The sequence below is a fragment of the Atractosteus spatula genome, chromosome 26 (assembly GCF_055471065.1).
Source record: "Atractosteus spatula isolate fAtrSpa1 chromosome 26, fAtrSpa1.hap1, whole genome shotgun sequence".
Taxonomy (NCBI): Eukaryota; Metazoa; Chordata; class Actinopteri; order Semionotiformes; family Lepisosteidae; genus Atractosteus; species Atractosteus spatula.
The window spans coordinates 3,462,999-3,490,828 of record NC_142731.1 but is presented as its reverse complement, the minus strand read 5'-3'; the positions used below and the strand labels follow the sequence as shown (position 1 = coordinate 3,490,828).

Below are 27,830 nucleotides of genomic sequence, written 5' to 3'. Positions count from 1 at the left end.
TTGGTGTGGGGAACCCCGAAGAAAACATGACTTTTTTATTCCTTCTTTCCAACGCGGGATTAACCTCTAACTTGTTCTTTTCAATGAAACGTCTGGTGTTGCAGTAAGAGTGCCACCTAGTGGTCTATGTGCATCAGTCCCATTTACGAGCGAATTTTCCCTTAGTTTTAACCACCCAAGCAGTGGCCAAACTCAGTGATGCATAACGAGATCTGATGGGATTAGGCTTCCCGTTTAAATTGATTTTTTTTGCTATGACTTTACGTGAGATAAGTGAAATATTGGCAGTTTTACCAAATTTCTATACTGTTTTTAAAAATCGCAAATAGTAATAATAATTCCTTACACTTATATCGCACTTTTCTGGACACTCCACTCAAAGTGCTTTACATGCAAATGGGGACTCCCCTCCACCAACACCAATGTGGGGATTATTAGGAAGCCATGATTGGTAAAGGCCATTGGGGAAGCTGGCCAGGATACCAGGGTAACACCCTTACCCTTTTCGAGAAATGCCCTGGGGTTTTTAATGACAACAGAGAGTCAGGACCTCTTTTTTACGTCTCATCCCAAGGACAGCACCTTTTTACAGTATAGTGTCCCTGTCACTAAACTAAACATGTTGAGCATAAGTCATGCTCTGTTTCTGAAAATCTGTCTGAAAATCAGTTATGGACTAATCTCTTAAACTTTAGCAGTTGAAGTGTCTTGTGGGCATTACCTTAGATTCCTACATCATTTCATGAAGAAGAAACCTCTGTAGCCTTGAGTGACTCAAATATTCGCAGTTATGGAATACATTGAAATCTTCACTTATTTCCCCTGGCCCCCTGAGCACACAATGGAAACGTTGACAGTAACCACAGTGTGTGCCGTTTTTGTGACTGCAGGCTGGGCAAGGCCTCGGAGATTATCAAGACGATGAAAAATTCCACCAAACTCTGGTAGGGACAAGTTTTGAGGATTCAATCCTAGACCCTGAGGCTGATAACATTAATGATGAGGATGATGAGTTGAAATGTAAGTAATGAACTGCTCATCCTAGTCAAGATCCCATTAGGACACAAAATATCTGTAATGTTTCCTTTGAGCACATCAATTTCTCATGAGTTTTTGGAAGAAATTTAAAACTGAGATGTCACACATACTGTACGAAACACAGTTGAGTCAATTAACTGATTTGAAGAGATAGTCAAATAATTTCTCTTGGACCAGTGACAGATACGGTCCAGTTTCCAAAAATCCAAGATTTAGTCTGCAGAGGGCCAGCCTCAACTGAATGGAGCCTGTGGGAGGGATCTTGGCCAGAGAAGGACACTATCAAGAGACTAGTAATCACCTCAATGACCAGAATCACCAAAACACCTGAGCTCCTCAGAGTTAACTTGAGTGGGGCACAGAAAAATTTAGCCTAATTTGAAAACATTAACATGTTGTTTTAAAGACCTACAGAAATGAAAATCTTTAGAGTGCTTTCTTATCTACACTTAATAATCCAGGATTCCCTTCAAAATGTGCTGCCACTTGATAGGACTGAATTCCTCAGAACAGAATAGAATATCAACAGACACCGCTGTCTCCCCACAGATCAGCAGACTGCTCAAAGGAAGCCAACTCCTGCAATTCAGGTACAGGCCTACAGGCTACAGGGGAGTGATGACCTGGAAAAAATCAAACATTTATCTATATGTTTTTAAAGCTTTATACTATACATCAGACAAGATAAGGCTTGGAAAAAACTCACAAATTTGGCTTAAATGTTTATTTATGCTATTTGTGTTTTGCCTTCAACCGAGCATTTTAGTAAAATAAATTCACAAATTGTTAATCAATCCATTGATACACACTATATCGAGTTTTTGAAAAGAAAGGTAACAAATAGATTTGATTTACAGTGTGAATAAAGTTTCATGTTTGATTGCCAACTCAAAATAGTCACTTAAAAGATTGCTAATATGAGGAGGGATGGATAAGATTGACATTGGACTTTACAAAATTAAGCCACAATAATGATAGATAAGTCAAAGATTTTTTCAGCAATATAGCTTATTCCAAAATCACATAAATGTGTTTGCGTTTGTTTGCCTTTTGTCTCCCAGTTGCTAATGTGCACCAATAGCGCACTTCACACACTTCACACACAGACTAAAGTATCAGAATCTGTGTTAAGTGAAATATATACAATATATGTACTGTACATATAAAACACACGAAATACAAGACAGGATTTTCAATGAAACTAACACTCTGCTTTGATTGTAAGAAAAACACAGGTTTCAAACAGGACTAACTGTTTGATCATGGATGTTTTCAAGTATGTTTCGGTCGGTGGGGTTTCTTCATGAAATACTTTGGATCAATAAGATACTATTGACTAAAAAACAAAGATGGGTCAAATTGCCTCCTTTCCTTTGTGGCTTTTTTTCAGTTACTGAAAAGTCTCCTCAAGCAGCCAGTCACAAGTACTCTGAAGTGATCAATATGTAATTCTACTTTTTATGTTGAGGAAGATAATTCATTTTTCTGGTTTTCTCAAAATTACACAAAACTAAGAATGCGTTTGAGATATCTAATAACGTCCTCCAAAGGTTCTGTAAACCTGTGCTCCCTCTTTATAGCTTGTTAGAAGTGTCTGACAGCTGAGCTTTGCTGTGTTCTGTTTCCACCATGGTAAACTTTCAATGTGCCAGTTTCTCTTATCGTCTGTTTTCACAGGACCAGGATGGGTCATTTGAAGGCTCACCATTTCCACAGGATCCTACGGGGTGAGATCCTGAGAATATCTCTCAGCTCCTGCTGCTCATCAAAAAGAGAAGCAGATACTTCAGATATACTGCTGTACTAATTGCCAATGAGTCTGACATCCTGAAAAATGTATCAAATTGACTAAAATGCTTTTCATGCTGTTTTAACAGCTTTTGTGTTGTTTTTTTGCAGGACCCAGATGGAATATGCTGGTATGTATGATCTGGATAAGAGGGTGGAGAGTGATCCACAAGATCACTATGATTGAACGATTCCAGAAAAAAAAAGCATTTTTAGAAAGGTCAAATCATGGGCCTCTCCAGACTTTCAACTGCTATATCTTGAAAATAGTTGGTGACATTATATGCAAAGGTTTTTATTTTCCCTGTGGGCAATTTTTTTGTAAATCTGTACATTCCTTGGTGACTGGATTAGATGTAAGTTTTCCCACAGGGAAAAACAATTTCAAAGTCATCTTGGAAAAGTGTTATTTATGCTCCTGGTGGCAATGCAGGAACAAGAAGCTGTGCTGCTCAGGGGATGATTTAAGTGCACAATACATGTGCATTTAGATGTAAGATAAATACTGGTGATATGGTTAAGGGCAGGGTCAGAATCTGGTTTATGGCTAAAGTTAGAGAATTTAATTAGTTAAGAACTACTCACATGTATTTATTATTATTACAATTAGTTTGCTTAGTAGATTTCAAATGCATTTGATCTACTATTGATCCCATAAGCTTTGTTTAGTGTACTGAATGTCATGAAAAGCCAACAGATTAGACGACCGTTGGATAGATAAAATGTGATTTGTCCACAGTTCTGCTGCTACACAGAATAATAACAACACTTATGTTGTATTAGACTTGTTATGCTACTTGTTTTGAATAGCTGTGACAGCATTTTAACAATTAGCTGTATTTGACATAATCATAAGGAAATAAAACAAAGTGAAATGACCTGTCTTTCCTTGTTAAGTAGGCCACTGTGGTTACTATCAATATTATGGGTGCAATTTCAAGCACGATAAACATTCTTAATGTTTGTGTGTTAACTGTGTGAGTGACATCTGCACAGGGGGGAGTGTTAGGCTATAAAAAGACATCTTTTACACTATTGTATAACAGGATTAACATCACATTTGTCCTGGCCTCAGGTAGGTCCTGGTTACAGTTGTTATTTCACTGGGATAGAACTTTTATGTGTAGAGAGACAAACGTTTTTGTGTAGTGCATGAGAGTTGATTTGAACTTTAACTGATTAAAGGTATAAAAGGAAAATTCCCCAAATAGTTCCTTTTACCATCCTGAGAACCAGGGTCTCTATAGCTAAAGTTCAGAGGCATGGTTTATTAAGAAACCATGAAAAAAAAAGAAGTTTTTTTTACAATAAAATTCAAATGAGTCACAGTCTATCCTCCTCACTCACAACGATCAGACTCTATGGATTACCTTCTGATGTTGCAACGGCAAAAGACTTTAAGGCATTTTCTTCTATCTAGAAAATCAATGTGCACATTGTGTAACTTAAGTAAAGGGAACCCTTAACATTTTTGCTGAAGCCTTGGGTCAGACCTGCTCTTTTTCCACTTTGGAATGTGACATGGACTGACTTTCTCTTGTCATAATGTGGATTATCCAGCCATCCAAGGGATCTTGTCCCTTGGGAAAACTAAGATGCAGTGAACATGGGACTTCTAAAGTGTTTGGGAGGATCTTTCGCCCCATATGGCAGTACCTTGGCAGAGATGGAGAGAAAAACAGTAACGCTTTCTTAAATGTTTGTTTGTTGGCTTTGAAGTGGCTTTTATTTCTGTTTCTGCGTTGCTTCCGTGTATAATTTGTCAGCAGTTCAGCTGGATCATCTAGTCTACGCATGCAGACTTATTGAAACAGCTTAGTTGTTGAAAGAATGGGTGCTCAGTCCTTTACTTCAAACCAAATATCCTGTTTTGTATTATAGATCTGCAATCAATGAGAAGCTTTTTATAAAGTTTTTTTTCCTTTGACAAGCTCTAATAACAACATATGACTTCCACATATATTCTACAGCATCATGCAGAAGCCACAGTACCTTTTGACTATCCAGTAGTCATCTGCAATGTATTTTTTGTAATGTATTAAATATAGAGACAATCTATGTGGAACATGATAGCTGTAGGTAAGTTTGGGGAAAATGTAAGATTCTATCTTTTACTATAGACTAGAGACTTATAGTAGTCCATTTACAGTTGGTTTTAATGGCTCCATACTAAAATACCCTGGCTGGGATTACATTGAGCATGCATAACACTGTAAATGTAAAGATATATTTTTTGTCAAGTCTTGTTTTGTAGAAACATTTCACTTTTAGAATTAAATCAGAAAAAGATGTGTAATGTAAAACACAGGGCTGCATTTCTGCCGGGGCTGATGATGCAGGAAGAAAACCAATTATCTTCTTGTCTGTTCTTCACTTGACTAGGCCTTTCCTCGATAATTCACATTTGTCTTTTCCTGTAAATTCGTGTTGCTGTACTCCGTGCCCTTGTTTCATCCACGCACACATCTCATCTCCCTCCACGAAGGACAGAGATTGACAATTACACCCATGTGACCTGTACGTGTGTCACAGATTGCCTGCAGGGATGTTTTGTTGAGCAAGTTTGATCTTGAAAGAGACTCCCATTTAGATCGATTGACCGATTAACCTTTTTTGTTTTTTGCACAAAATTCAAATGGTGGCGGACATGTGTTTTGAAAACATGGCAAGATATTGTCAGAAACTGGCAGGTGAACACCTTCCCCTGGTGACCTCCGTCGCTGTTTCCAAAATGCTGAAAGTTGACAAAAATGAAGATTCTTAAATAGATCTTTAGTGTACCAGTACACTAAAAATATGTTGTTGTAGGTCGAACAGCTTTGAACATTAGAAGCCACAGAATACATGAAGTCTAAGCCCCTCCAGTGCTCACAGTGATACTACTGTTGTCTAAAATGTAGAAGAAACTAAAGTATGGGCAGCATATATCTGTCCAACCAGTTTGCTTAATCACAATATTTGTTTTATTCCATGTATACATTAAAATGGAGGACAATATGCAGTAACATAAAAACAGAAAAAAAGGCTCTGTCTGACCCAAAGTGACACAAAGCTCCCTAGGAAAATAAAGATGAATACAGGGCAGCAATAAACACACAAATGGTGTTAGTCCCTACCCATAAAAATGACAGCTCAGTGCGGTGCTTGTGCCATAAATGAGACTGATCCACCAGCCTTCATCTCATCACTGCTTTTACCTCACAGGTCAGAACCCTGGAGTGAGTCGAAAACTCTTCAGCGACTCACGCCGACAGAACCCCCGAGGCAACTGCCAGGTGAGCATCCTTAAATAGCGCCGTGGCTCGGAATGCTCCAGCGTAATGATGAGCCCCAAGACTAATTGGCTAAGTCCGGGGTGTTGCCACCCTCCAGCTGTGTCTGAACGCTCCCAGACAACAGCCTCCCATCGGCTGGATCCTGTCGGGGCTGGGCACAGTAGGGGAGACTGCCCGCTGTCTGTGGTCAGACACCTGCAAGCCGAGACTCTCCAAAGCTGTTCCGCACTTGCAGAGTAAGGAGAAGCTCCGGGTTCGACGACGAGCGTTGCTCGGAGGATTCATGGGCGTTGGCTTTATCGCTCCTAGTTTGGAGCTTTGGGGATGCGAGAGGTAAAGATGAGTCTCGCTGACTAATAAATAGGTATTTCAAATTACTGGCTTGCAAAGGTGTCGCTGCTAGGTTGAGGAATGACTGTAATTGACTATAATCCTTATCGATGTATTTAATCACTAAGTGTGCCACTTGCGTACATTCATAACACGGGCCATAATTGGTTTTGCCCAGACAGGCTAAGAGAAAAGTGGCTGCAGTCAACAGTCCTGCTGCTGACAGTGTTAGTACTCTGTACAGTGCGTGACAGGTGACTCTGAACTAGGCTGCATCTGCATGCATGTTGGTCAAAAGGTGACTGAAGGAGCTTTGAACACTTTACTGTTACGTTCACTACAGTACACATCACCCAGAATCTGATTTCTCTACTTGCTTCAGATGATTTATTTAAAATTGTCAAACACCCTAGATTAGATAGATTGAGACACAGTTTGCTTCAATCATCGATTTCATGTGGGAAAATGCAGAAAACAATGTATTCTTTACTCTGCATCTCATAACTTCCACATTGGATACAGTGATTTTAGATTTGCTTTCTGTAACAACTGAGCGTGTTTGTGTTCTTTAAAATCTCCAGCAATTACGAGATTCAGCTACATTAATGCAAATGTCTTTGTAACAGCCTGTTTCTTAGATAATTTATGTTTATGTTTCTCCTTTCTTCCTTTTATTGTTTATAGTACAACATTTTTCAAGCTAGGGCTGTCTAAAGTCAAGTTAGGGACACAGATGTACAAACTGAGATAACCAATGCTGCACTTACTGACACAGTTTGCTTCAGAACAGAGTTTGATATATAAGTGAAGTGCTTTAAAAAGGTTTGATATAAAGGTTTGATAAATATTCTGTATTAGCACCAACCCTAATTTATTCTAGTAGCATTAATTCATTTATGATTATATAAATCTCTCTCTCCCATCAGTTTTTTTCATTTAAATTCTATCCCCATTATGCAACAGTGACAAGTATGTCTGTAAAGGTAACATAATTGGGTATGCCTGCTTGCATGGTGGTGAAGATATATAATTTTCCTGATATAACACTTACTACACATGCAGTATCAAAGTCTTTGTGATGCATTTTATGTACCCAAGCTAACGGTCATCTTCTCATCTCAGATTCCTTTTGACTTAAATGCATTAAACTTTGGCTCCTCTCCTGTTCAGGCCTACGTCGAGCTGAACGAGCTGATTATGGGCAAGAACCAGGAGCAGTACTGGCAGGAGACAGGACGATGGATCGGCTACGAGGAGAGCTTCGACCAAACCACGGAAAACTGGGGGAAAGCCCACATCCCCTACCTCACCTTCAAGAGCCTGCTGGATCTACGCAAGACCATGACCAAGGGTGAGTGGCCCAATCACAGCCCCCGCCTGTCCCCTGGTGCTCACAAACTCACCATCCACTCTTTCCTGCATCTTGGCTCTCTCCTCACTTCCTTCCTGACGTGACCGAACTGCACTTTCGATCAGATTGACGTCGCTCCAGTGTCAGCACGGGAACACCCGACTCTGGTTATATCCCAGAAAAAGGTGCTTAGGTTCAGGAGCATCGTTTCTCCTAAATAAAAAATAAAGTAAAAGACCTTTAAAACTATTTTTTATTAATCTTGTTAAGAGAAGGATACACTGCTAGAGTACTTCTATATGTTGAACACCTGAAAACGTTCATGACAAAAAATATGCAGCTCATTAAATGACAAATGTCAAATGATTGTCTGTCATTTCCCTCTAAACTAAGTTTGTCACAGATTCTAAGTTTAAATCTCTGCCTTTGTCATAAAACTGGTAATGGCATGCACGGGTAATTCTTTGTATGAAACAGGTGTGCAAAACTGGCTTCTGACATGTTTTGTATTTCTGTTATTCACGTTGAACCTGACATCACTGTTGTGCTCAGCCTGATTTATTGCCTTTAAAATTAAATACCTTTAAAACAGGTGGGCATGTGCTGTGTAGACTACCCTTGCAAAATACTATAATCATATTTTATGATCAGTTAATATTGTAATACAACATTTTTAAAAACATTAAATAAGTAGCTGCTTGTTTTGCATTGTTGAACAATACACACAGCCGGTGCAAAATATGGCATTATAATACACATAAGAACATGAAAAAGATTGCAGATGAGAGCAGGCCATTCTGATAATCTGTTAAACTGTTAAAAAGTTGCCAGTAGCTAAGGGATCCAATGATCACATTCAACCAATTGTTTGAAAAATGCCACAGGACTAACCTTGAATATACTGTATAGTTGGGTAGTTTGTTCCAGACTCCCACTGTTCTTTGTGGAAAAAATGCCTCCTGTTCTCAGTTTTAAATGCACTTCCTAATAGTTTCCACTCTTGTCTGGTTCATGTCTCACTGTTGACTGTGAACATGCCCGCTGACTTTGTCAATGCCTTGGCGGACGTGTTTCCCATTTACATGCATAGTTTGTTTCTGCTACCTGCATGTAACACTCTGCACTTTGCACGAGGTACTGTCCGTACTTATAATGCCATTTTAAATTTGCTTTGTGGCGTTTACAGTGTTTACCCTCCTCTTTTAGTATCATGTGGGGAATCAGAATCACTAGTTTAATACCTATTTCAGAAGCTACATCATTTTGTAGAAAACCAGAACAGTGGTTCTAACACAGATCCCAGTGGTACTCCACTAATTTTGTCACCTCAGTTTCAGCACTTTGTGTGTGTCATTCTACCACAAATCAGACTCATCTCACACCTTCTCCAAACTGTGCTGTGACTCCTTGCATCCTCACAGCAAGCAAGACCTAAACACCTGTGTTTATTAATTTAATAGATTAGCCATAAACCTTTCATTGTCTGTGAGAGGTACTTCTGAGGTATAGGAAATTTTTCTCACAAATTTGACTTGTTGGCTGAGGACAGCTTATTTGAAGCTCTTTGACAGAGACCTGTGGTGTTCTGAGTGTTAAATGTCAATCCTATTTCCTTGTATGTAGAGAAGTTTAATGGGAAGATAAGAATTTGCAGTTCACAACTAATTGTCCTATTAATTGTTCAATAATTAGGTGATGGTCATGACTGAGAAGTTCATTCTGTGTAAATGAATGCATTATTTATATTAATCCCTCATTTCACATTCAGCAATTATGGAATGTCATGGTATTTAAAATGAGCTGTACAGCATCAAATATAAGACATTACTTAGACATATACCATAATTTATTTCAAGGACAAGGTTCTGGTACCACCCAGAGTTTACAGATAAATTCTTCTGAAGCAGACTCAGGGGATTCTCAGAATTGCATATTGCAAGAGCTAAACAACACTGTATCACAGGTTTTTCAAGACAGCATTCCAGGTTGCTTTGCATTCAATTTTTCATTAACAGTCTCCTAGATTTTTTGGGGAAATGTATCAGGCGTCATGCTGTGTCTATCTGTGGGCAATGGAAAGTTCTCAAACTTAGACCTGTGTAATTTAATACAGTCAGATACCCAAAACACAATGTAATCCTATAAAACATTATAACTTTTTACAAATGAGTCCACAGCCAATTATATGGTGTTTAAAAAAACATTTTCTTTTTATGAATCTGATTTTAAAATGAGTTTAGAAGCAGAAGGACTTGCAGGAGCTAATCACATGGTGGCGCTAGATAGCAAGGTTTTTATTAACCTGCTTGCTAGCAATTGAAGTTTATTAGGAGAGGAAGTATATTATTTATTATGTTTTAGATATATTATGATTGTCTATCGTAGTATTATCTCTTAAACAAATGTTATCTCATGTTAATACAGCAACTGCTTTCACTAAAGCTGCAAAACGTTAACTATCCCCCTTGACAGCAGGTTAAATAGTAGTTGCACGAGAAGGCTAAGACACCTGTCCTTTCTCAAAGCCTCTGTGATCAAGGTGATCAGGACAATTTTTCCTTGCTTCAGGCAGTCATGCCAAACTCTAAAATTACACATCTTGCAGAGGCATTTAAACACAACACAACACAACAAACTATCTAGAATCAATCTGGAGCAGAAAATAAAGCAAATGTTGCCCTAGATGAGCAAAAACATTGACATCTGTGTTATAATTTTGCAACATCTGAGACTAATCAAATGTTTTTTTTTTCAATAAAAATTGTTGTGGCATTATTTGAAACAAATTATTTACCCACATCTTACTGGATACCCCCTAATTACCCATGTCGCATATCTTGCAGTTCAGTAAATAAATGCACCATAAACACCTGTTTGATTCACTCTGCCTTCTTAAGCACTCTCTCACAAAGCTGATTGAGAAGATGTCGTGCTTCCTTCTAAGACAGCCACTTTACAACCTGTGAGACGGAATAGCATTAGTACAAACAAAATTCAGTCATTTTACTCCTGTGATTAAAATTCGATCATCATTAATCAAGGAGCATTTTAAAGCATAAATTGCTATACGTTTTTCAACCTATGGCAGTTATCCAATCTCACAAAGTTTTTTTTTCTTTTCTTATGCACTCTCAATTAAAATATGCCCTTAATAGAAATTTAAACTCATCCATTCACAGTGATTTTCAGAACTCTTCACTTCCTGGCAAATAAATTCCCCTTTTCTGACTTTTCTGACAGGAACTGTGGAAGATAAGAGGTGGAAATTAATTTAAACACGGAACATTAGCTGGAAGCTTGATTTTTTGGACATCTTCTTCAGAAGTCCCTTCTGCCTTAAGAATTCATATAAGCCATTCTTCCTTCCAAACTCAGGGACTTTAGATAAATAAATTATACTTTAAGCTTTTCTAACAGTAAGTAGAATGGCTTTATTTTAGGTGTGTGCTAGAACTTAAAGTAATCAAGGCCCGTTTTAATCTATTGTGATGAGAGCTGCTTATCACCAAGGTATTGATTCAATCATAAAACCTGTAATCAAATGGCATTTCATTAATCAGTTACTTGGCTGGGGAGGACCCAGCACTTACAGTAACATAACAATTTATGCAACCCATCATAGCAGATCAAGATACAGTATATTATTCTATCCTGCTAAATAATTAAGGAACTGCTATTTATTGAAAATATGGTCAATGCATATTATATGTGTTATAGACCTGCTTGATTATGTGAGAAATCTGAAGGCTGGAGGTTTTCCAAAATGTCTGATAACTGCTGGGATCCTGATAAAGAAATGTGCAAAAAAAGCTGGTTCCTTCATGCAGAGATGCTGAATAAATTTTTCAAAACATGGTTAACAGGAGAAAGTCATTTGACACAGCTGAGATGCACTACATTGCCAAGTGATTTTAGTTTGTGATTCACTGGTTCTTGTTTCAGTAAAATGCCAACAACAAAACCTTAATCCATTGGCTGTGGATTAAGTGGGATAGTATAACACGGTTATGTGTATTAAGAAACTTTAACTGTGTTTAGTTAATGAGTTGGGAAAGAAAAACTTTGAAAGTTACTTTAAATTTAACTTTCAGGAATATACAATTAATATATACAGTATATATTGATATTAATAGGTAAATCTGAAAACTAATTAGTTAAAAAGTAATTTCACATGCTTGTTACAGTATTGTATGTTGTTCTACAAGCTGGGCATCTTTGGCCAGCCAGGCCCCGTGAGAAAGACATGAAAGAATCCCACCTACAGTACGTGTCTCAATGAAGAAATCTAATCAAATCTGTTTAATCACAATACAATAGGTTGCTTTGCCTCTACCTTAAAGGCCTTCCACTCCCTTTGTCCTCACAAGCCTAAGAGAGGCTCTGGGACTCAGGTCTTCAATAAGGAAGGCTCTTTGGCTCGTGTAATTGTGACCTGAGTGACTCTTTTCCTTGCTCAATCATGGGTGTTTGCGTGCCTCTAGATACCGTCCTGCTGGACATCGAGGAGAGGAGCTTGGCTGGCATTGCCAAGCAGGTGGTGGACAAGCTGGTGAGCGAGAACGAGATCCGGGATCAGGATCGAGAGGCCCTGCTACGGGCTCTGCTCCTGAGGCGCAGGTAAGGCAAGTGGGGCGCACAGATAGGCAGCCAGCCCCAGTGCTTCTCAGCTTTGACCTCCTCCCAGCAGAGGTCTGAGTGCACAGGGCTGCCAGAGGCTCAGAACACACACAGGCGCTCTGCTGTCGGCCTGGATTGCAGCTAAGAACTGAAATGCAGTTAGATGGCCGCGCATATTGGCTAAGAAGCTGGGGGATGAGAGGACATATGAATGCAAACTTAGCAAAAAAGAAGCTGAATACGACTTTTAATAAAAACCGAAACATTTAAAAAAGCTTTTAATAAAAAGGAGCTATTAATAGAGAAATATTATTCATATAGTTTAGATATAACAGTGTTGGAAGTATTAGCTTGCAAGTAAGCATTTATATTTAAGTGTGGGACTCGCTACTGTTTTCAGCTTGCAGGTTCAGAATGTCATTTTAATGTTAAACACGCATTTCATGACTATAGTGAATATAACAGCAAGGTGTGTGCAAAACGTTTTTTGTTTCTGAAGTGGCATTTTTATTGCACTCCCAATGATAATAATCCAATGGCAATCCAATGATAATTTTATTAATTTTATTGTACTTCCATGCAAGCATAGCTACTTGTTTCCTTTGTGCGTTGTTTACTCCATGTAAAAATGTACATGATATTTTGTGAAAACAACTTGGATAAGGATGTCTTCATAATAATAGCAGCTCACCATAAAAAAGAAGGTAATTATTTCCCCAGAGCTCCCAACACAAAAAATAGGCTCACTCCCTCCTATGCTCATATAATACAAACTCTCTGTTGCCCCCTGCAGCCAGACATTGGAAGCACAACGCAAGGAGGAGGAACCCCTGACGAAAGATCCACAAATTGAGATGGAGACCTTTTCTGTAACCAAGGAGGTAATTCCTGATCAGTGACTTTACAGAAAAACAACCATCTTATTGTCCTGGGTATGCATGTAAGACCTCAAAATGTTTGGTGCAGCATATAAGGACTTTCAGAAATACTGTACTTGATCACCTGCTCAAGAAGACATTGGAAGAAAATTACAAATTGATTACAAATTACAAATGTTGATTACAAAACACCCCATGTTATTATTGGACACTGACTCCCTTTATTTGTATTGAAAGAAAAGGATTAACCACAATATCACATTTTCTGTTCTGTTACAGAGAGGCTCTACTGAGAATGTGGAAGCAACACTGGTCCTTGTAGGTAAGTGAAAGTAATTACTGTACATCATGAGTGATTAATTTGTGATGGATTTATTATTATTATTTGTTAGCATCACCATCTGGCATGAAACTCAGGTAAAGCGCTATGCTTTTCATCTCCTGTGACTCTAATCTTTTGTAGCTGACTGGGTCAGAACTGAAGGCACATTCCTTTATTCCTTTATCAGTCAGATATCATTCTGCAAAAGCTTCCTTTTTTTATTGGACAGCAGGAGTCGGAAAGGGTTTATACCAATGAAATGTCAAGCTTTAATTTGCTTAATATGTTTTGGGAGATTATCTGAAGGTTATTTGGTGCTAGAAAAAAATCACGTTTATCAGCAAGAATAAAGTTTTGAAAGTTGTGAAAACATTTAAAGAGTTTGGAAAAGTGTTTTTATTCCAGTCTTGAATGACATTCATATCCCTCTTGAGTAACATGCTCATGAAATACATTTTACAGAAGGCTAAGCTAAACTCTTTTTCTCTTATTACTGAAACCTTGCGCTCAATGCATTGTCACATAATTCTTACAGATACAGTATAGTAACATACATCACAAGAGTTACCTTTTTCCCTGAAAAGCCTGAGAAGTAACTGACTGAAGGAGTGTCGTCCTCCCAGGCGCTGTGGAGTTCTTGCAGAAGCCCACTGTGGCTTTTGTCCGGCTGAAGGAGGCTGTGGAGCTGGATGCTATGTTGGAGGTCAACGTGCCCGTGCGCTTCCTGTTCGTCCTCATCGGGCCCAGCCAGCCCAATATGGAGTACCATGAGATTGGCCGTGCTATCTCTGCACTAATGGCAGACCGGGTGAGCAGGAGATAGGTGTTCTTTTGGACAGAAAGCTAGGGTCACCCAAGAAAGAAATTAATTCAGAGGAAATGGAAAATACAGAAGAGCGTTCATCCTATGTACCTCACTTTTGCTTCATTTCTAAAATTTGACCCATTTTAGCTATTTTTTTCACATGCTCCTCATGTGCATTTCCTTCATAACTGGCAGTGAACGATTTGTGCTTCCATGTAAGAGCTGGAATCTGTTCCTTTTTTTGTACTGCAAGCCTTGCACACAAATAACAGGAATCCCGTATTAAACGCAAATGGTGTGTCCTCCTCATGTTTGTGGGGGTTTCCTCTGGGTGCTCCAGTTTCCTCCCACAATCCAAAAACATGCTGGTAGGAAAATGAATGGATTCTTCTGTTGTAAAACGTGTTACCTACTGTATAAAAGATGCTCTGAAAGATTTTAGTAAAGGTGGCCACCTGTGCCATGTGCTCACATTGGTGTCCCCTCCTGTTCTGTTGCAGGTGTTCAACAGTGCGGCCTACCTCGCTGAAGAAAAGAAGGACCTGACCAAGGCCATTGCCGAGTTCCTAGACTGCAGCATCGTCGTCCCGCCCTGCGAGATCCAGAACGAGGAGATGCTGCGCTCCATCGTGACCTTCCAGAAACAGCTCCTGAAGAGCCGCTTCCGCCCCCCAGAGAGCGAGCTGGAGATGGAAGCCGGGGAGAAACTGCTGAAAGGTAGCTTCTGCACTGCATTGTGTCTGCACACGTTCAGTACATCTCTTCATCATCATCATCATTCCTGCACCTCTGAGACCTGCTACTGTTGGCCCAACTTTAGACTTAACATTCGTGGGGGGGGGGGGTTTAAATCAAAATTAAGAACTCCTCACTGACAAGTCAATGGATTTGCAGGACACAACAGGCTCAAAGGACAGCGAAAGAGACAACACAAAAGACATGATTAAATGAACCTAGCCCTGTGATCTTTGAAAGCTGGAGTTTGATACCAGAATTATCTTTGAATAATCTCATCTCGGCGGACCACGCTGTTGCAGGGCATTCAAACAGAAAAGCCAGGGTAGTTTCTTTTATCTCTTTATTATCTAATTAACTCAGCTGCAGCACTCAAACTGGAGGAGGAGACCCCTGCAGATGACCCTCTGAAGCGTACAAGACGGCCTTTTGGTGGTCTGGTCAAGGACATCAAAAGGCGCTACCCTCGCTACCTCAGCGACATCACTGATGCCCTCAATCCTCAGGTCCTGGCAGCTGTCATCTTCATCTACTTTGCTGCCTTGTCTCCTGCCATCACCTTCGGAGGACTTCTGAGTAAGCAAATTCTTCTTTCCTCTTGCAGAGCAGGTAACAAATATGCACAGATATTCCTGGGGCATTTCAGTATGTCCAGAATCCAGCAGACAAAATCCATACCAGGCTGTGTGCAAGTGATCACATTACTCCTATCCTGGAGTCTTTGCACTGCCTTCCTGTCATGTTTTGTGTTGACTTCAAAATTCTCATGCTCACCTATAAGGCTCTGGATGGCTTGGCACCTCAGTATCATTCTAACTTAAGACAGGGCCTTTTCCTGCTGTTCCCCAAAGCTCTGGAATTCTACCCCTAAGGATATCAGAGAGCCACCTTCCCTGAGCACTTTCAAATCAAGACTCAAAACCTCCTTCCTTAGAAGGGCTTTTAATTAATATTTTCTTCGTCTGTCCCTTTACATTCCTGCTGCATTCCAAACCCTTGTTGTTATTTTATTAATTCTGCTATCTCTTCTGCTTGTGTACTTTTTTTTCTTTTCATGATGAAGCACTTTGACAAGCCACTTTCAAAGGCATTTTATAGAATACATTTTCTTTCTCTTCTTATTATTATTCACTTCATCTACACCTGCAAGGAAAGTATAAAGTTGGAGCTGATCAGACTGCAGAAGAAAAGCCCCTTGTTATGTCTAATCAGAGCCAGTGCAAACTAATGCTTAGCCCCTGTCATTTTGCTAAGTTTCCAGCAGATGCAATTATTCCCTTAATGATGATTTTTGTAACATTTAGTTTCTGAAAGCTTCTAACTACAGTGTTATCTGAGTCCTACAGCCTGGATATATGCAGTTAAAATCCAGATTGTGGCATCTCCCAGCTGGGCCTAGAACACAGTTGGCTTCAGTTTTGAGTGGAGTGGTGAATCTAGTAAGAGGTTCTATGGGATCTGATTGCAGTGACTAGAGGTGCCACAGTCTGGATTTGAACTGCAGAGATATCCTGGAGAGCCGCAGTCCTGTAGGTTTCATAGGTAACTTTCAAAGTGAGAGAATAGATCTGACAAGTTTGTTAATTCTTCCTAATTGAACAACTGATTTATCCAATTCAGTCATTCAGAGATCAGCTAGAATGAAAATGAGAACTTATTATAGGTTTCACTATAGGACATCCCTGCCCTAATAAATGCAATATCTCACTATCAATGCTAACATTTAAGCCATTAAGCTTTTTATTTCAGCAAAACTTTATTTTCTTAATCTTTTTCTTCAGTTGACCCGAGGTATATTTCCATACGTACTTGCTGTAAGAAAATTGACCCAGACTTACAGCATGAGTGAAAGGTTTCACATAATTCTGGGCCAGAAGATAAGAAAGATAAAACAACAAACAAAAAGCAGAAAAAAACATATGTATTTGGTATTTTCTTCTATATGCAATATAATAATGTTCCTTTCAGCTGTGACTCAGGGGCTGCTTAAAAATAATTAGACAGTAGATTATTGTAAGAATTGCATCATGGTCTAACGTTAATATAAACTACTTCAGACATGGAATTTAATTTAATAAGAGGGTGTGGGCCTTAGTACAGTAAGTCCACATGGTAGTTCACTCATGTCTTTCCCAGTTCAGTCCCCTGCAGTGATGACTGCTGTGTCGTTTGTTCTGTGGACAGGTGAAAAGACTAACAGGATGATGGGTGTGTCAGAGCTCCTGGTGTCCACTGCTGTCCAGGGGATCATTTTCTGTATTCTTGGAGCTCAGCCTATCCTTGTCGTTGGCTTTTCGGGACCACTTCTGGTTTTTGAAGAGGCATTCTACTCGGTAAGGTTAATTTTTGTTTCATCATTCATCACTGAGCCCCATGCTGTGATTGTGAGCATTTCCACGCACCCGTATAGACGATGAAGCTCTTACTTTCTCTTGTGTTAGCTGAAATATTTGTTGACATAGCAAAGTTGCCAATCTCTTTCCTCCATAGTACTGTAGGTCTTCCTTTCCTTACTGGATTTTCAAATTCCCAATTCATACACAGAATTAAAATCTGATCTCCTGTTCTATAGAAACAGCTGAGTCATAGAATTTGATTACTTTTATAACATATAAAACTCATCTCCGCCAAGGCACTAAAAGGAGCTTAAGAATCACAGTTCTTGAGACTGTGTGAGCTCCAATATTACTTTAGCTGGTGTTCTGAAGTTCTAAAATGTTCCAAGCTTAATGTTAGTTGAAAGAAAATAAGCAAATCAAAGCATTTACTTGTCTATTTTCATTAGCTTTCCCATAGCCATTAATTTCTTAAATGTAATTATAATGTCACAATCAAAACATTTCCCATGTACCAAAACGGTCAAGCAAACCATTGTGATATCAGTCATAAAGTACAAGTTAGTCTGCATTTCGTTCTGGTAATGATTTGACATTGGATGGTTTAAGATGTAGAGTAATTAAAACTAACCTAGTTCAGTCTTTCAGCTGCAAGGGTTTGGTTTAGGGGTGACTGGTGAACATGTTTATTCAAGTTATTTGTTATGTAGCTATAACTTTTAATATTGTGTTCTTTTACCTTATTTGAACCCTGAGTCTACCGTGGCTGATTTTGCACATCGGGAATGGTTTGGCCTCAAATACTGTATACGGTATCTCAGTTACGACACAAAGTTCTGTCCTTTGCGGTTGGTCTTGATTAGCTTTGTTTCTGGACAGTTCTGCAAGTCCCAGGGCATGGAATACATTGTGGCCCGAGTGTGGGTGGGATTTTGGCTGCTTTTGATCGTCCTCATCGTTGTGGCCTGTGAGGGAAGCTTTCTGGTTCGTTACATCTCCCGCTTCACTCAGGAAATATTCTCCATCCTCATCTCCCTCATTTTCATCTACGAGACCTTTTCTAAGCTGGTGAAGGTAAGTTGCTGCTCTGCAATGGGTGCAAGTCCATTTTGAAATATCTTCATTATATTATTTTTAAATATAATTATATACCGTATATTACATCAGTTAATGTGAAAGAGCTTTGAAAGGTTTAATCTCTAGTTTAAAGGTGCTTCTTTTTGACTTGACACCTGGGTGTAGCATGAGATCAGTAATGTAGCCACTGTGTTTCCTTGTTTCCTTGTTTGCCTGTGTGTTCTGGTTTATTTTTACGTAATTATGCCTAAAATTGCTCCCTAAAAGAATTGAAGAAAGTTGACTAGCTTTCTTGGTAATTGATTTCAATAAATATTCAAAATAAAGTTCAAGGATGGAAATTTGGATTCATCTTTTTTTATACTTGGATCATTTTATTTACAGTGTGTGATGTTACTTGAAAATTCTTTTTCTCTATATTTCCTTTTGCTTCTCACTTTACCCGAATAATGAACTAGCCAAAGTACTGTGTGACTACATGCATGTATGTGACTGTCAGCATCTCTTATTATTTGATTTGAATTGCTTGAAGTAAGCTCGGCAGTCATCAAACTGTAGCCAAGGTGTTTCGTTGTTTGCCTGCTTGTTATTTATTTTTATTTTATTATTTGCTAGATTTTCCAAGCTCATCCACTCCGCTGGAAGTATGACGACCCAGATGCCAATCTTGCTGCAGTTCCTATTACACCCAGCACTGGAAATGTCACGGCTACACACATCCCACCAAAGGTCTACCCCAATACAGCCCTTCTCTCCCTGGTGCTCATGGCAGGCACTTTCTTCCTCGCCTTCTTCCTCAGGAAGTTCAAGAACAGCCGTTTCCTGCCTGGCAAAGTGAGTTTTTGTCCCCTTTTTACTGTGCGCTTGCATACGTCTCTGCATTTTGGCTGTGCGATGTGTGTGCTTCCTGGCTCAAACCTGCACTACGCCCGTTTCAGATGAGTGAAATGAGGTGACCATGTGTTAAGTCAGGGCAAAAGTGCACTGAAGTGCCTGGTTAGGTAAACACTGCTGATTCAATAGTGAACAGTGAAAAGTGTTTTAAAATTATTTTTTAATTAATATTGATAATTCAGGTCAAATCAGAGATCTATATCGGGGCCAAATGTCATGGAAATTTTAAATTAAAATTATTTTAAGCTTGCAACTAGAGTTATACATTGTTTTTTACTGGGGACAGCATTCTTGATAATTCTTCATGTCTTGTTGTGCTGTGAGTGTAGAAACTCTACATTCTTCATGTTGTCCCATAGGTTACACATCATCAACAAACATAATCTAGAGTGAAATCATGTGTATTACCTACAATACTGCCTTTGTGATCGAACATTTAAATTCTGATTAATCCCAAATTAGCATGAATTGTGTAATTGAACATAATATAAGAGGTTCGCGGTTCAGGGTTTGATGGAGATGCGTCCGCCTGTGAGGGCTGTAAAGGAACAGGTATAAAGGTTCATTTCCATGCTGAAAGAAAAGAGATCAGAGAAAAAAAGACTATGTTTCAGCTGCAGAGCCTTCTTCAGGTGTGTGATTAATGCCCAATTGTATAGAAAACCAGCTTATAAACTTTCAAATGACATCTGATGTAGATGGGGTAAATGAGTCTGATCCAGTGCTACCAGTCATGCACACGAACAGAAGTCACACCTGAAGAAGGCTCCAAACACAACTGAAACATAGTGTTTCTTTTCTTTACCTTTCAGCATGGATTGGACTTTAACTTTTCCTTCACAATACAAGTCTTGGTTTGCTCTAATCACTTAGTGGTTTATTTAAATTTTTAAAATGCGTCCTCTGTCAGATCCGCAGGATCATTGGTGATTTTGGTGTGCCCATCTCTATTTTCATCATGGTTGCTGTTGACTTCTCTATCTCAGACACCTATACTCAGGTGAGTTCTCATTTTCTGGGATGATATGGTTAACTTGCAAAACAATGTATGGAAGAAGACTCCCATATAGTGAGCAATGTTCTAGGTACATAAGATATTAACATTTCTTTCAATTAATTATATTGGAACCAGTAAAAAAAAGCTCATGTATTTAATGCATGTAATTTAATATATGTCTCTAGAGATCATAAAGAACTAGAATCTGTTTATTTTTCTATGCTAATTTTATGAGCATTAACTTACATTTTCTTAAACCTTGTAACAGTAACAGAAGGTTTTCATGTGTTGGCATCTTTGAGGATAATCTTGTGCTGAAGTTCTTCGTTGTAGCAATCAACAGTTCCTCTGACACTTTCTAGATTTATTGTTCATACAAAATTCCGGTGCAAATTACCTTTAAAATACTCTAATATTAAATATTACTATAAAATTCTAAATATTTAAAATACCTCTTCAAAACAAAGTTTCAGATATTCAAGCCTAGATTACAATAGCCCAGGGCAAGTTTTGATTGATTTGAAATCACCCTGCCCCATTGTACAGACCTCCATCTTAAAAAATCTCAGATGATATCTGATTATTTACTGCTCCAGTGGTACCAGTTATGCACCTGTTAGAAAATCTCTAATATTATGATAAATAAAACGATCAATCCTGTCTTGAACGTGTAGATCAGCTATAAATGAATTGCAGAGATTACAGTCTATCATATAAACACAGTTCAAGGGATAACCAGAAAGCACAGCAGCATTATCTCCTTGTAAACTGATCTGGTCAGATCTAAGTAGCTGAGCAAGACTGGGCCTGGTCAGTACTGAATTTTGTGCTCTTGTATGTGGTGTTGGTGGACCACTGGGTGGTGCTCTTCCCTCTGTAACATCATTTCCAGATGAATGTCCTAGTATAGTGAAGGTGGAACACTGTGCTGCAGGAGGCGCTGTCCTCTGGATGAGATGTTGGAACAGACTCTATAGTACTTGTTAATTTAAGGTCCCTATGCACTGTTTGTTAGATTCATTTACCCCAGTGTCCTGGCTAAATTCCACCTTCAGTTTATACAGTTCGGCCTTCCATCATTACCCCTTGATGGGTGAAGCACTTTCTCTGTTGACTTGCAGCTGGCATACAATGGCTGCCACGTGTCACCTCAATGGTGGATGAGGTGGGTCCCATCAGACAGCATATGTAAATTGCCTTTCGATCCCTTGGGCTGATAGGTCCCATACATAATCGTTATTATTATTAATTACATAGCAGTCAAAAAGTGAGTACTACAAGGGATATGGATTTTCTCCTAAATCAAAATATGAATGCAAGGTCATTTGAATTGTGGCTGAAAATCAAGTTAGGCTTCCAAAAACTACAGCACAGGTAAAGAATAGCGGAACACTGCATGTGGTGTTCAGTTTTTGGACTGGTGAAAGTAATGTGCTTCTCCACTGTCCCACAGAAACTCAGTGTGCCTAAAGGCCTGTCCGTGTCCAATCCTCAAGCGAGGGAGTGGTTCATTAATCCAATGGGAAAGAACAATGAGTTCCCCATCTGGATGATGTTTGCTGCAGCTATTCCTGCTCTTCTTGTCTTCATTCTCATCTTCCTTGAATCTCAGATCACAACGTAAGTACATCCAGGCTCAAATGTGAGCTAGGTAGCAATCATGCTACAGTTCTGATCTTATCATTCACTGTAAATGAAATCCTTATTTTCATTGCTAATTTCTGTAATCTTAGCTTCTTTCATATTTGTAAGAGAACGACATGCTTGAAAACAACTAGAAAATGATGACATCTGCGCAACATGCAACGATGAGTAGTAGTGGACAAGGCTCTGGAATTACAGTATAACTGGACAATTGAGAGTTCAAACCCCAGACATGGCACTAATATTGTGCCCTTAAATAAGATGGTTCATTCAGATTAAACACACAATTATATAAATGAATACAAATACAAGTCACTTTAGATGAAAGCATCAACCAAAAGAATTAATAATATTTCCTTGTTGTTATGAGCCTTTCAATGATAATTTTGAGGCACAGAAAATGCTCCAGCTTCGTAGTCATAGTCTGGTGATATTGCTTACCAGTCCTGGTCCAGTCACGTATTAATTTACATAATTAATGCAAGTGCTTTGATATGTTAAAATGTTTTGATATGATATGATATGTGTAGAAAAGACTTAACATATGGTGCTCAGCTTTCAACAAAACATAGACCAGAGGTTAATACCCAGGGGAATTGCTTGCATTGTGTGTGGTTATCCAACACTACAGGGGGCAGCTATGAGTAAGTGTCTGGACTCGTAACTAGTGGGTTGTGTGTTCAAGTCACTGCTGCAGGCACTGCTGCTGTAGCTTGAGTGAGAAACTGTACCCCAGTTTGCTCCAGTCCAGTCCACTCAGCTGTATGAATATGAATGTGACAGATTAGCATCCCATCTGGGGGGAGAAGAGTCATGTTTTCACTGCAAAAAAAACAGTTTAAGCTCTGGCCCGGTGAGCCGCTGAGAGTGGTTCGAATGGACTTACCCTCCCAAACACATCTCTACAACACCAGCACACTTTGCTGAAGCTGTTCCCGTCTCTTCTGCAGGCTGATCATCAGCAAGCCAGAGAGGAAGATGGTGAAGGGCTCGGGCTTCCATCTGGATTTGCTGCTGGTGGTGGCCATGGGGGGCATCGCCGCCCTCTTTGGCGTCCCTTGGCTGAGCGCGACCACGGTGCGATCCGTCACCCACGCCAATGCTCTCACCGTCATGAGCAAGGGGGGCAAGCCAGTGATCGAGAAGGTGCTAGAGCAAAGAATCAGTGGCTTGTTGGTGGCACTGCTTGTGGGTGAGTCACAAGTCCTGCCCTGTGCGTTTCCTCTCTGCAGGCCAGCTCACCTGTTCCTCTTCCTCATTCATCTTATTTTACCCTTGAGCTTAGTGATTGCGCTTCCTGCTAATACTGTATGCATTCTTCTCCATAACTGTCCAAAGTTCTCACGACTTTTAATGACAATGGCTGTTTGTTATGTGCAAGTTCAGCATGGTTCAAATTTATGGATTGTAGATCACAGACAAATCTGTAGAAATTAGTAAAAGAGGTCAAGCCTAATTTTGGTGTGGTGGTAATTAGGGTCAGTGTTAATTATTTAATTATTTAAAACAAGTTAAAAATCTGAGTCCCAAAAAGTAATCTGGCTGTTTTCTTTTCCCATTTTGCCACTGTGTATAAATATCCTGCAGTTTTCAAGAGAAAGGTTTAGAATGCCAGAGACACAGTCAGGATCAGAAAACTATATTCCCTTTTCTTTATATTCAGCACAGGTGAATTCAACATAAGATGGGAACTTGGATGAGAGGGCTTGGTCTAATGAATTCATTGTTCTTTTTCAAAGGAAAATATTTTTGATAATAAAAAAGAGAGATCCTACTTAAGCATGATATTTCTATTCCCATTTGGCATCTACTGTGCTGGATTTTGAAGTCATAGCTTTTTTAAAAAACCATATAGATAGATCCTGCATGTATGATAATGCAAGGAGGTTCGTATGGGTGCAGATTTGTAAAGGAAACATCTCTCGTTATAATCAACAGCCTGAGTGTCATTGTGTGCTATGTAACATGTCTGCAGGACTGTCGATCCTGATGGAGCCCATCCTAAAGCTGATCCCCTTAGCTGTACTCTTCGGGATCTTCCTGTACATGGGAGTCACATCTCTCAATGGAATCCAGCTGTACGATCGCATGCTCCTCTTGCTGGTCCCACGCAAGTACCATCCTGATGAGGCCTACATCCACTGGGTACACCCTCTCTCTCCTCCATCCCTCCATTTACAAATGATATAGATTCACTTCTTCTCAGTATCCATATTTGTTTTTTATCACCTGTTACTTTTGGACTTGTTCGGCGTGGGTCAGATGGTCAGATGTGATTAATGACATGCCATCCATAAATCGATTCCTGGACAATATCATAACTGTGCAGAGTTCTCCATATCAGTTTTTTTTCTGGTCATTAGTATGTGAAGGCCAGTGCAGCTGTGATATGAAGATGTGAATAAACTAATAACAATGCTGTGTGTTTAATGTTTAAATTAAATCAGGGATAGCCTCACACAGACACCATAAAATGACAAAAGTAAAGTTTTTAAAATGATATATTTCTATAATATCAGGGTTCTGTTATGTCAGAACTGTGCAAATTAGTTTATGGGAGTTTATTAATTCTTGTTATTTTCTCCAAAATAGACTGTCAAACTTCTGTGTGGTTCGGTGGCTCAGGCTCGGTATTGACACTTTGCCTCCTGTCTCCCTGCAGGTGAAAACGTGGCGCATGAACCTCTTCACTTTCATCCAGATCGTGTGCCTGGGAGCTCTGTGGGGCGTGAAGTCCAGCCCGGCTTCCCTGGCTCTGCCCTTCGTCCTCATCCTCACCATCCCTCTGCGCATGCTCATGCACGGGCGGCTCTTCACCGACATTGAGATGAAATGCGTAAGTCTCCTTAGCACAGAGCTGGCAGCGCTTGGATTTCCAGGACGTCCGTCCTGGAATTTTCGCCTGCTCAGCACATCTGTTCCTCTTGTTCCTCTGCAAAACAGTGGCACACCCCTGTGCCTGTGACTATTACTAGGTAAACTGGAGCCTAGAGTAAAGCAGAGATAGAATGTCACAACTATGAGGGAGCACAGTGAAAACAAGGTGCATAATTACTGTCAAAGCTGCAAGATGGTCCGAATCGACTCCCCTTATTTGTTACTTGAAGTACGTAGAAACAATCTACAGTATAAATGTCAAATTACAATACAAAGCTGTGAATCCAAACTTCTAGAATTGAATTAAAATAGTCATGAATGGTCAATACTAAAAATGTTCTACTAAATGTAAAGTCTATGCAACATGTACTTATTTTTCAAAATGATACAACATTGTGGAAATGTAAAGTTGTCCTGCACAACACAGGCAGGGTTTATGGGTAGGGCATTCTTAATTTGTCATTTTAATCTGGTCATGAGCTCCATTATTGCCTTTGGGTTATTCCATGGGTTAGATCGGTTCTTCTTCTGTGTTTCAGCTGGATGCCGATGATGCTAAGGTGAACTTTGAGGAGAAAGAAGGCGAGGATGTGTATGATGAGACTGCAATGCCAGTGTAAAGAGCCAGGACACAGTGTGTCGTCAAAGTGACCCAGGCTAAAGTAACCCGGAGCAAAAGCTTTGCATAGCGTACACTATACATGGATGGATGGCTAACGCCTTTGTAATTTAAACCTTCAGTACATTCCTTGAAAAAAAAATAAGTAAAAGAAAAAAGTAAAATACCACTCCATCCATATAAAAAACACATTTCATTTTAAGCTCTATACTTTCCAAAGCCATAAGAAATTACACAAAGCAGTAGCTTACTAGTAAACACGTAGTGTAACAGTTAAGTTTACTGGCAGGGTGGTGTGTTCCAAATAAAAAAGTCTGATGATTGTTACAAAAAGGAGTGTGCCAAAGAAAACTTGTAGCAAGTTCTACTTACCTGTGAAGTCATGGAGTCAAATATCCAGTGCTTTTATTCATTTTTGTGCCTTAACGTAATGCACTTGTCCTTTAATGACACAAGTGCAGAGACACTATTTACATTAAGGTGTCACCAATGTGTGTGCTAAGCTTATTGAAGGTCTTGAGTTAAAAACAAAATATATTTTTACGTTTTTAGGTAAACTGGCTAAGGTTTGATACTAAAATGTATTTTTAAATAGATATCTTGATTTTGAATATAAAAGCTTGTTTTTAAGGCTCTGTGTATGCTGAAAGAGATGTACACATGATATTTTAACAGAGAATAATATATATATATACTTTTTCTTGCATTCTGTGTAACAAGGATATACAGTAAACTTAAGTGTCTTATAGGGGATTTAAAAAAATGCAACTTCAATATACATTTTAAAAATCTGTAAATATTTTAAAGTACAAATTAAAATAAGGAATGTATGTGGAGAGGGTAAACAAATAAGAGTATTTTAAAATGGTGTGTCTAAAAATGTGCCACTGCAATTTTAATCTTTTTTTTAAAAAAAAGCATTTATTAAAGTCTTTAAATAAACCATGTGTGCCTGTTTTCCAACAAGAAATGTCTTTGTCAAACATTGGGAAAACTTCAAAGTAAAATAGCATTGTGAGTGTAGTCAAATACCATTTAAAACAGAGCTCAAACTTTAAGCGAAAGCGAAACCTTTCAAAGGATTCATACCCTATCATATAAGCAAACTATGGATTCGGATGAAACAGTTCTGTGAAGACAATGTAAAAATGGTCTGTTTCCAGCTTATTGTATATTATTTACTACAGGAAAACGTTTGGGAAAATAGAGAAGGTGACTGCTGTAATCTGAATGTTGGTATTTTCTTTTATTCTACTTTAAATATTATTGATTCACAGGTTAAACATCATAAAACATCATAACACATAAAGAAACAACCACGCAGGGCGATTTGTCTGAAAATGGCTAATCATAAAAGAATCCAAGTAGCATAGGGTACAATTCTAATCTGAGCAGGACTTCAGTTCGTCACAGGTACACACATACCTGTAGGGATATTAAGAGACACCAATCAACCTAGCCAGCATGTTTTGAAAAGTAGGAGAAAACTAGAACATCTGGCAAAGACCCGCAGAGAGATTCCAACTCTGTGCCATTATTTTGAAACAATAAATAAAATCCCCTGATTTTACAACAGTGGATTTACAGAGGGAGGTTAAATGCAGTTGAGACAGGAGACAGTTATAGATACTAACAGATAAATCATGAATATGGCCTAGATGCTGCTCAGAGACTGCTCAGCTCTGATATCTGTGAGCAGGTAGTCCCACCAGAGAGAGGCAAGATTCCAGAACTGTGTGTTTCCTGTGAGTTATTCAGCCTGTCCTGGGAATGGACAAGCACAATGTATATCCCATAATTCCTGAAGACTACATAGTAGTAGTAGCAACGCAGGCCACATTCCCCATGTTTTAGGGGAAGGAAAGGTGTTTTAAGCAGACCTCAAAGAGGCAATATTGTTTACATTTCTCTGCGTCCTCACTGAAGGTATGAGCCTACCACGTTAACGTGTCATTTCAAAGAGCCGGCTCTTGCCAGCCAAAACTTTACAGGTTTCAGTTAACAACAACGCAGAGAGGACGTGCAATTGAGACTACAAAGTAGAAGAAACTGTTTTCAGTTGATTGGGCCCATGTCTCTTTTATCCATCTGTGAACTACTAGTTCAACTGACACACCCACCAGTTTCAAGTGTAATTGTTACTAGAGGTGGAACTAAGAGAAATTCTGTAATATTTGTGAAGTTACTAAATACTACACACATGTATGCAAATTGGGAATATAAACTGCATCTATTATATGCCATGAA

At 39.1% G+C, this 27,830-nt stretch overlaps 1 protein-coding gene across 6 annotated transcripts in view; it reads left to right on the top strand.

Annotated features, from left to right (window-relative positions):
* Positions 1-26,529, top strand: part of slc4a1a (solute carrier family 4 member 1a (Diego blood group)) — a 30,254-nt gene extending 3,725 nt beyond the window's left edge. Inside the window, exons 3-23 of one of the 6 annotated variants that reach the window (XM_088906424.1) lie at positions 891-1,020; positions 1,588-1,628; positions 2,716-2,765; positions 2,938-2,957; positions 6,031-6,101; positions 7,602-7,782; positions 12,264-12,399; positions 13,193-13,280; positions 13,557-13,599; positions 14,223-14,407; positions 14,905-15,121; positions 15,503-15,715; positions 17,324-17,472; positions 18,355-18,549; positions 19,168-19,386; positions 20,357-20,446; positions 21,897-22,063; positions 23,038-23,279; positions 24,063-24,232; positions 24,750-24,923; positions 25,504-26,529. In XM_088906424.1, coding sequence (XP_088762550.1) covers positions 891-1,020; positions 1,588-1,628; positions 2,716-2,765; positions 2,938-2,957; positions 6,031-6,101; positions 7,602-7,782; positions 12,264-12,399; positions 13,193-13,280; positions 13,557-13,599; positions 14,223-14,407; positions 14,905-15,121; positions 15,503-15,715; positions 17,324-17,472; positions 18,355-18,549; positions 19,168-19,386; positions 20,357-20,446; positions 21,897-22,063; positions 23,038-23,279; positions 24,063-24,232; positions 24,750-24,923; positions 25,504-25,584 — 2,862 coding nt within the window. In that variant the 3' untranslated portion in view covers positions 25,585-26,529. Of the gene's footprint in view, positions 1-890; positions 1,021-1,587; positions 1,629-2,715; positions 2,766-2,937; positions 2,958-3,873; positions 3,902-4,843; positions 4,906-6,030; positions 6,102-7,601; positions 7,783-12,263; positions 12,400-13,063; positions 13,104-13,192; positions 13,281-13,556; positions 13,600-14,222; positions 14,408-14,904; positions 15,122-15,502; positions 15,716-17,323; positions 17,473-18,354; positions 18,550-19,167; positions 19,387-20,356; positions 20,447-21,896; positions 22,064-23,037; positions 23,280-24,062; positions 24,233-24,749; positions 24,924-25,503 lie in introns of those variants that run through there. The other 5 variants (XM_088906427.1, XM_088906425.1, XM_088906428.1 and 2 more) reach the window with 5 other exon arrangements.
* The last annotated feature ends 1,301 nt before the right edge of the window (positions 26,530-27,830 follow it).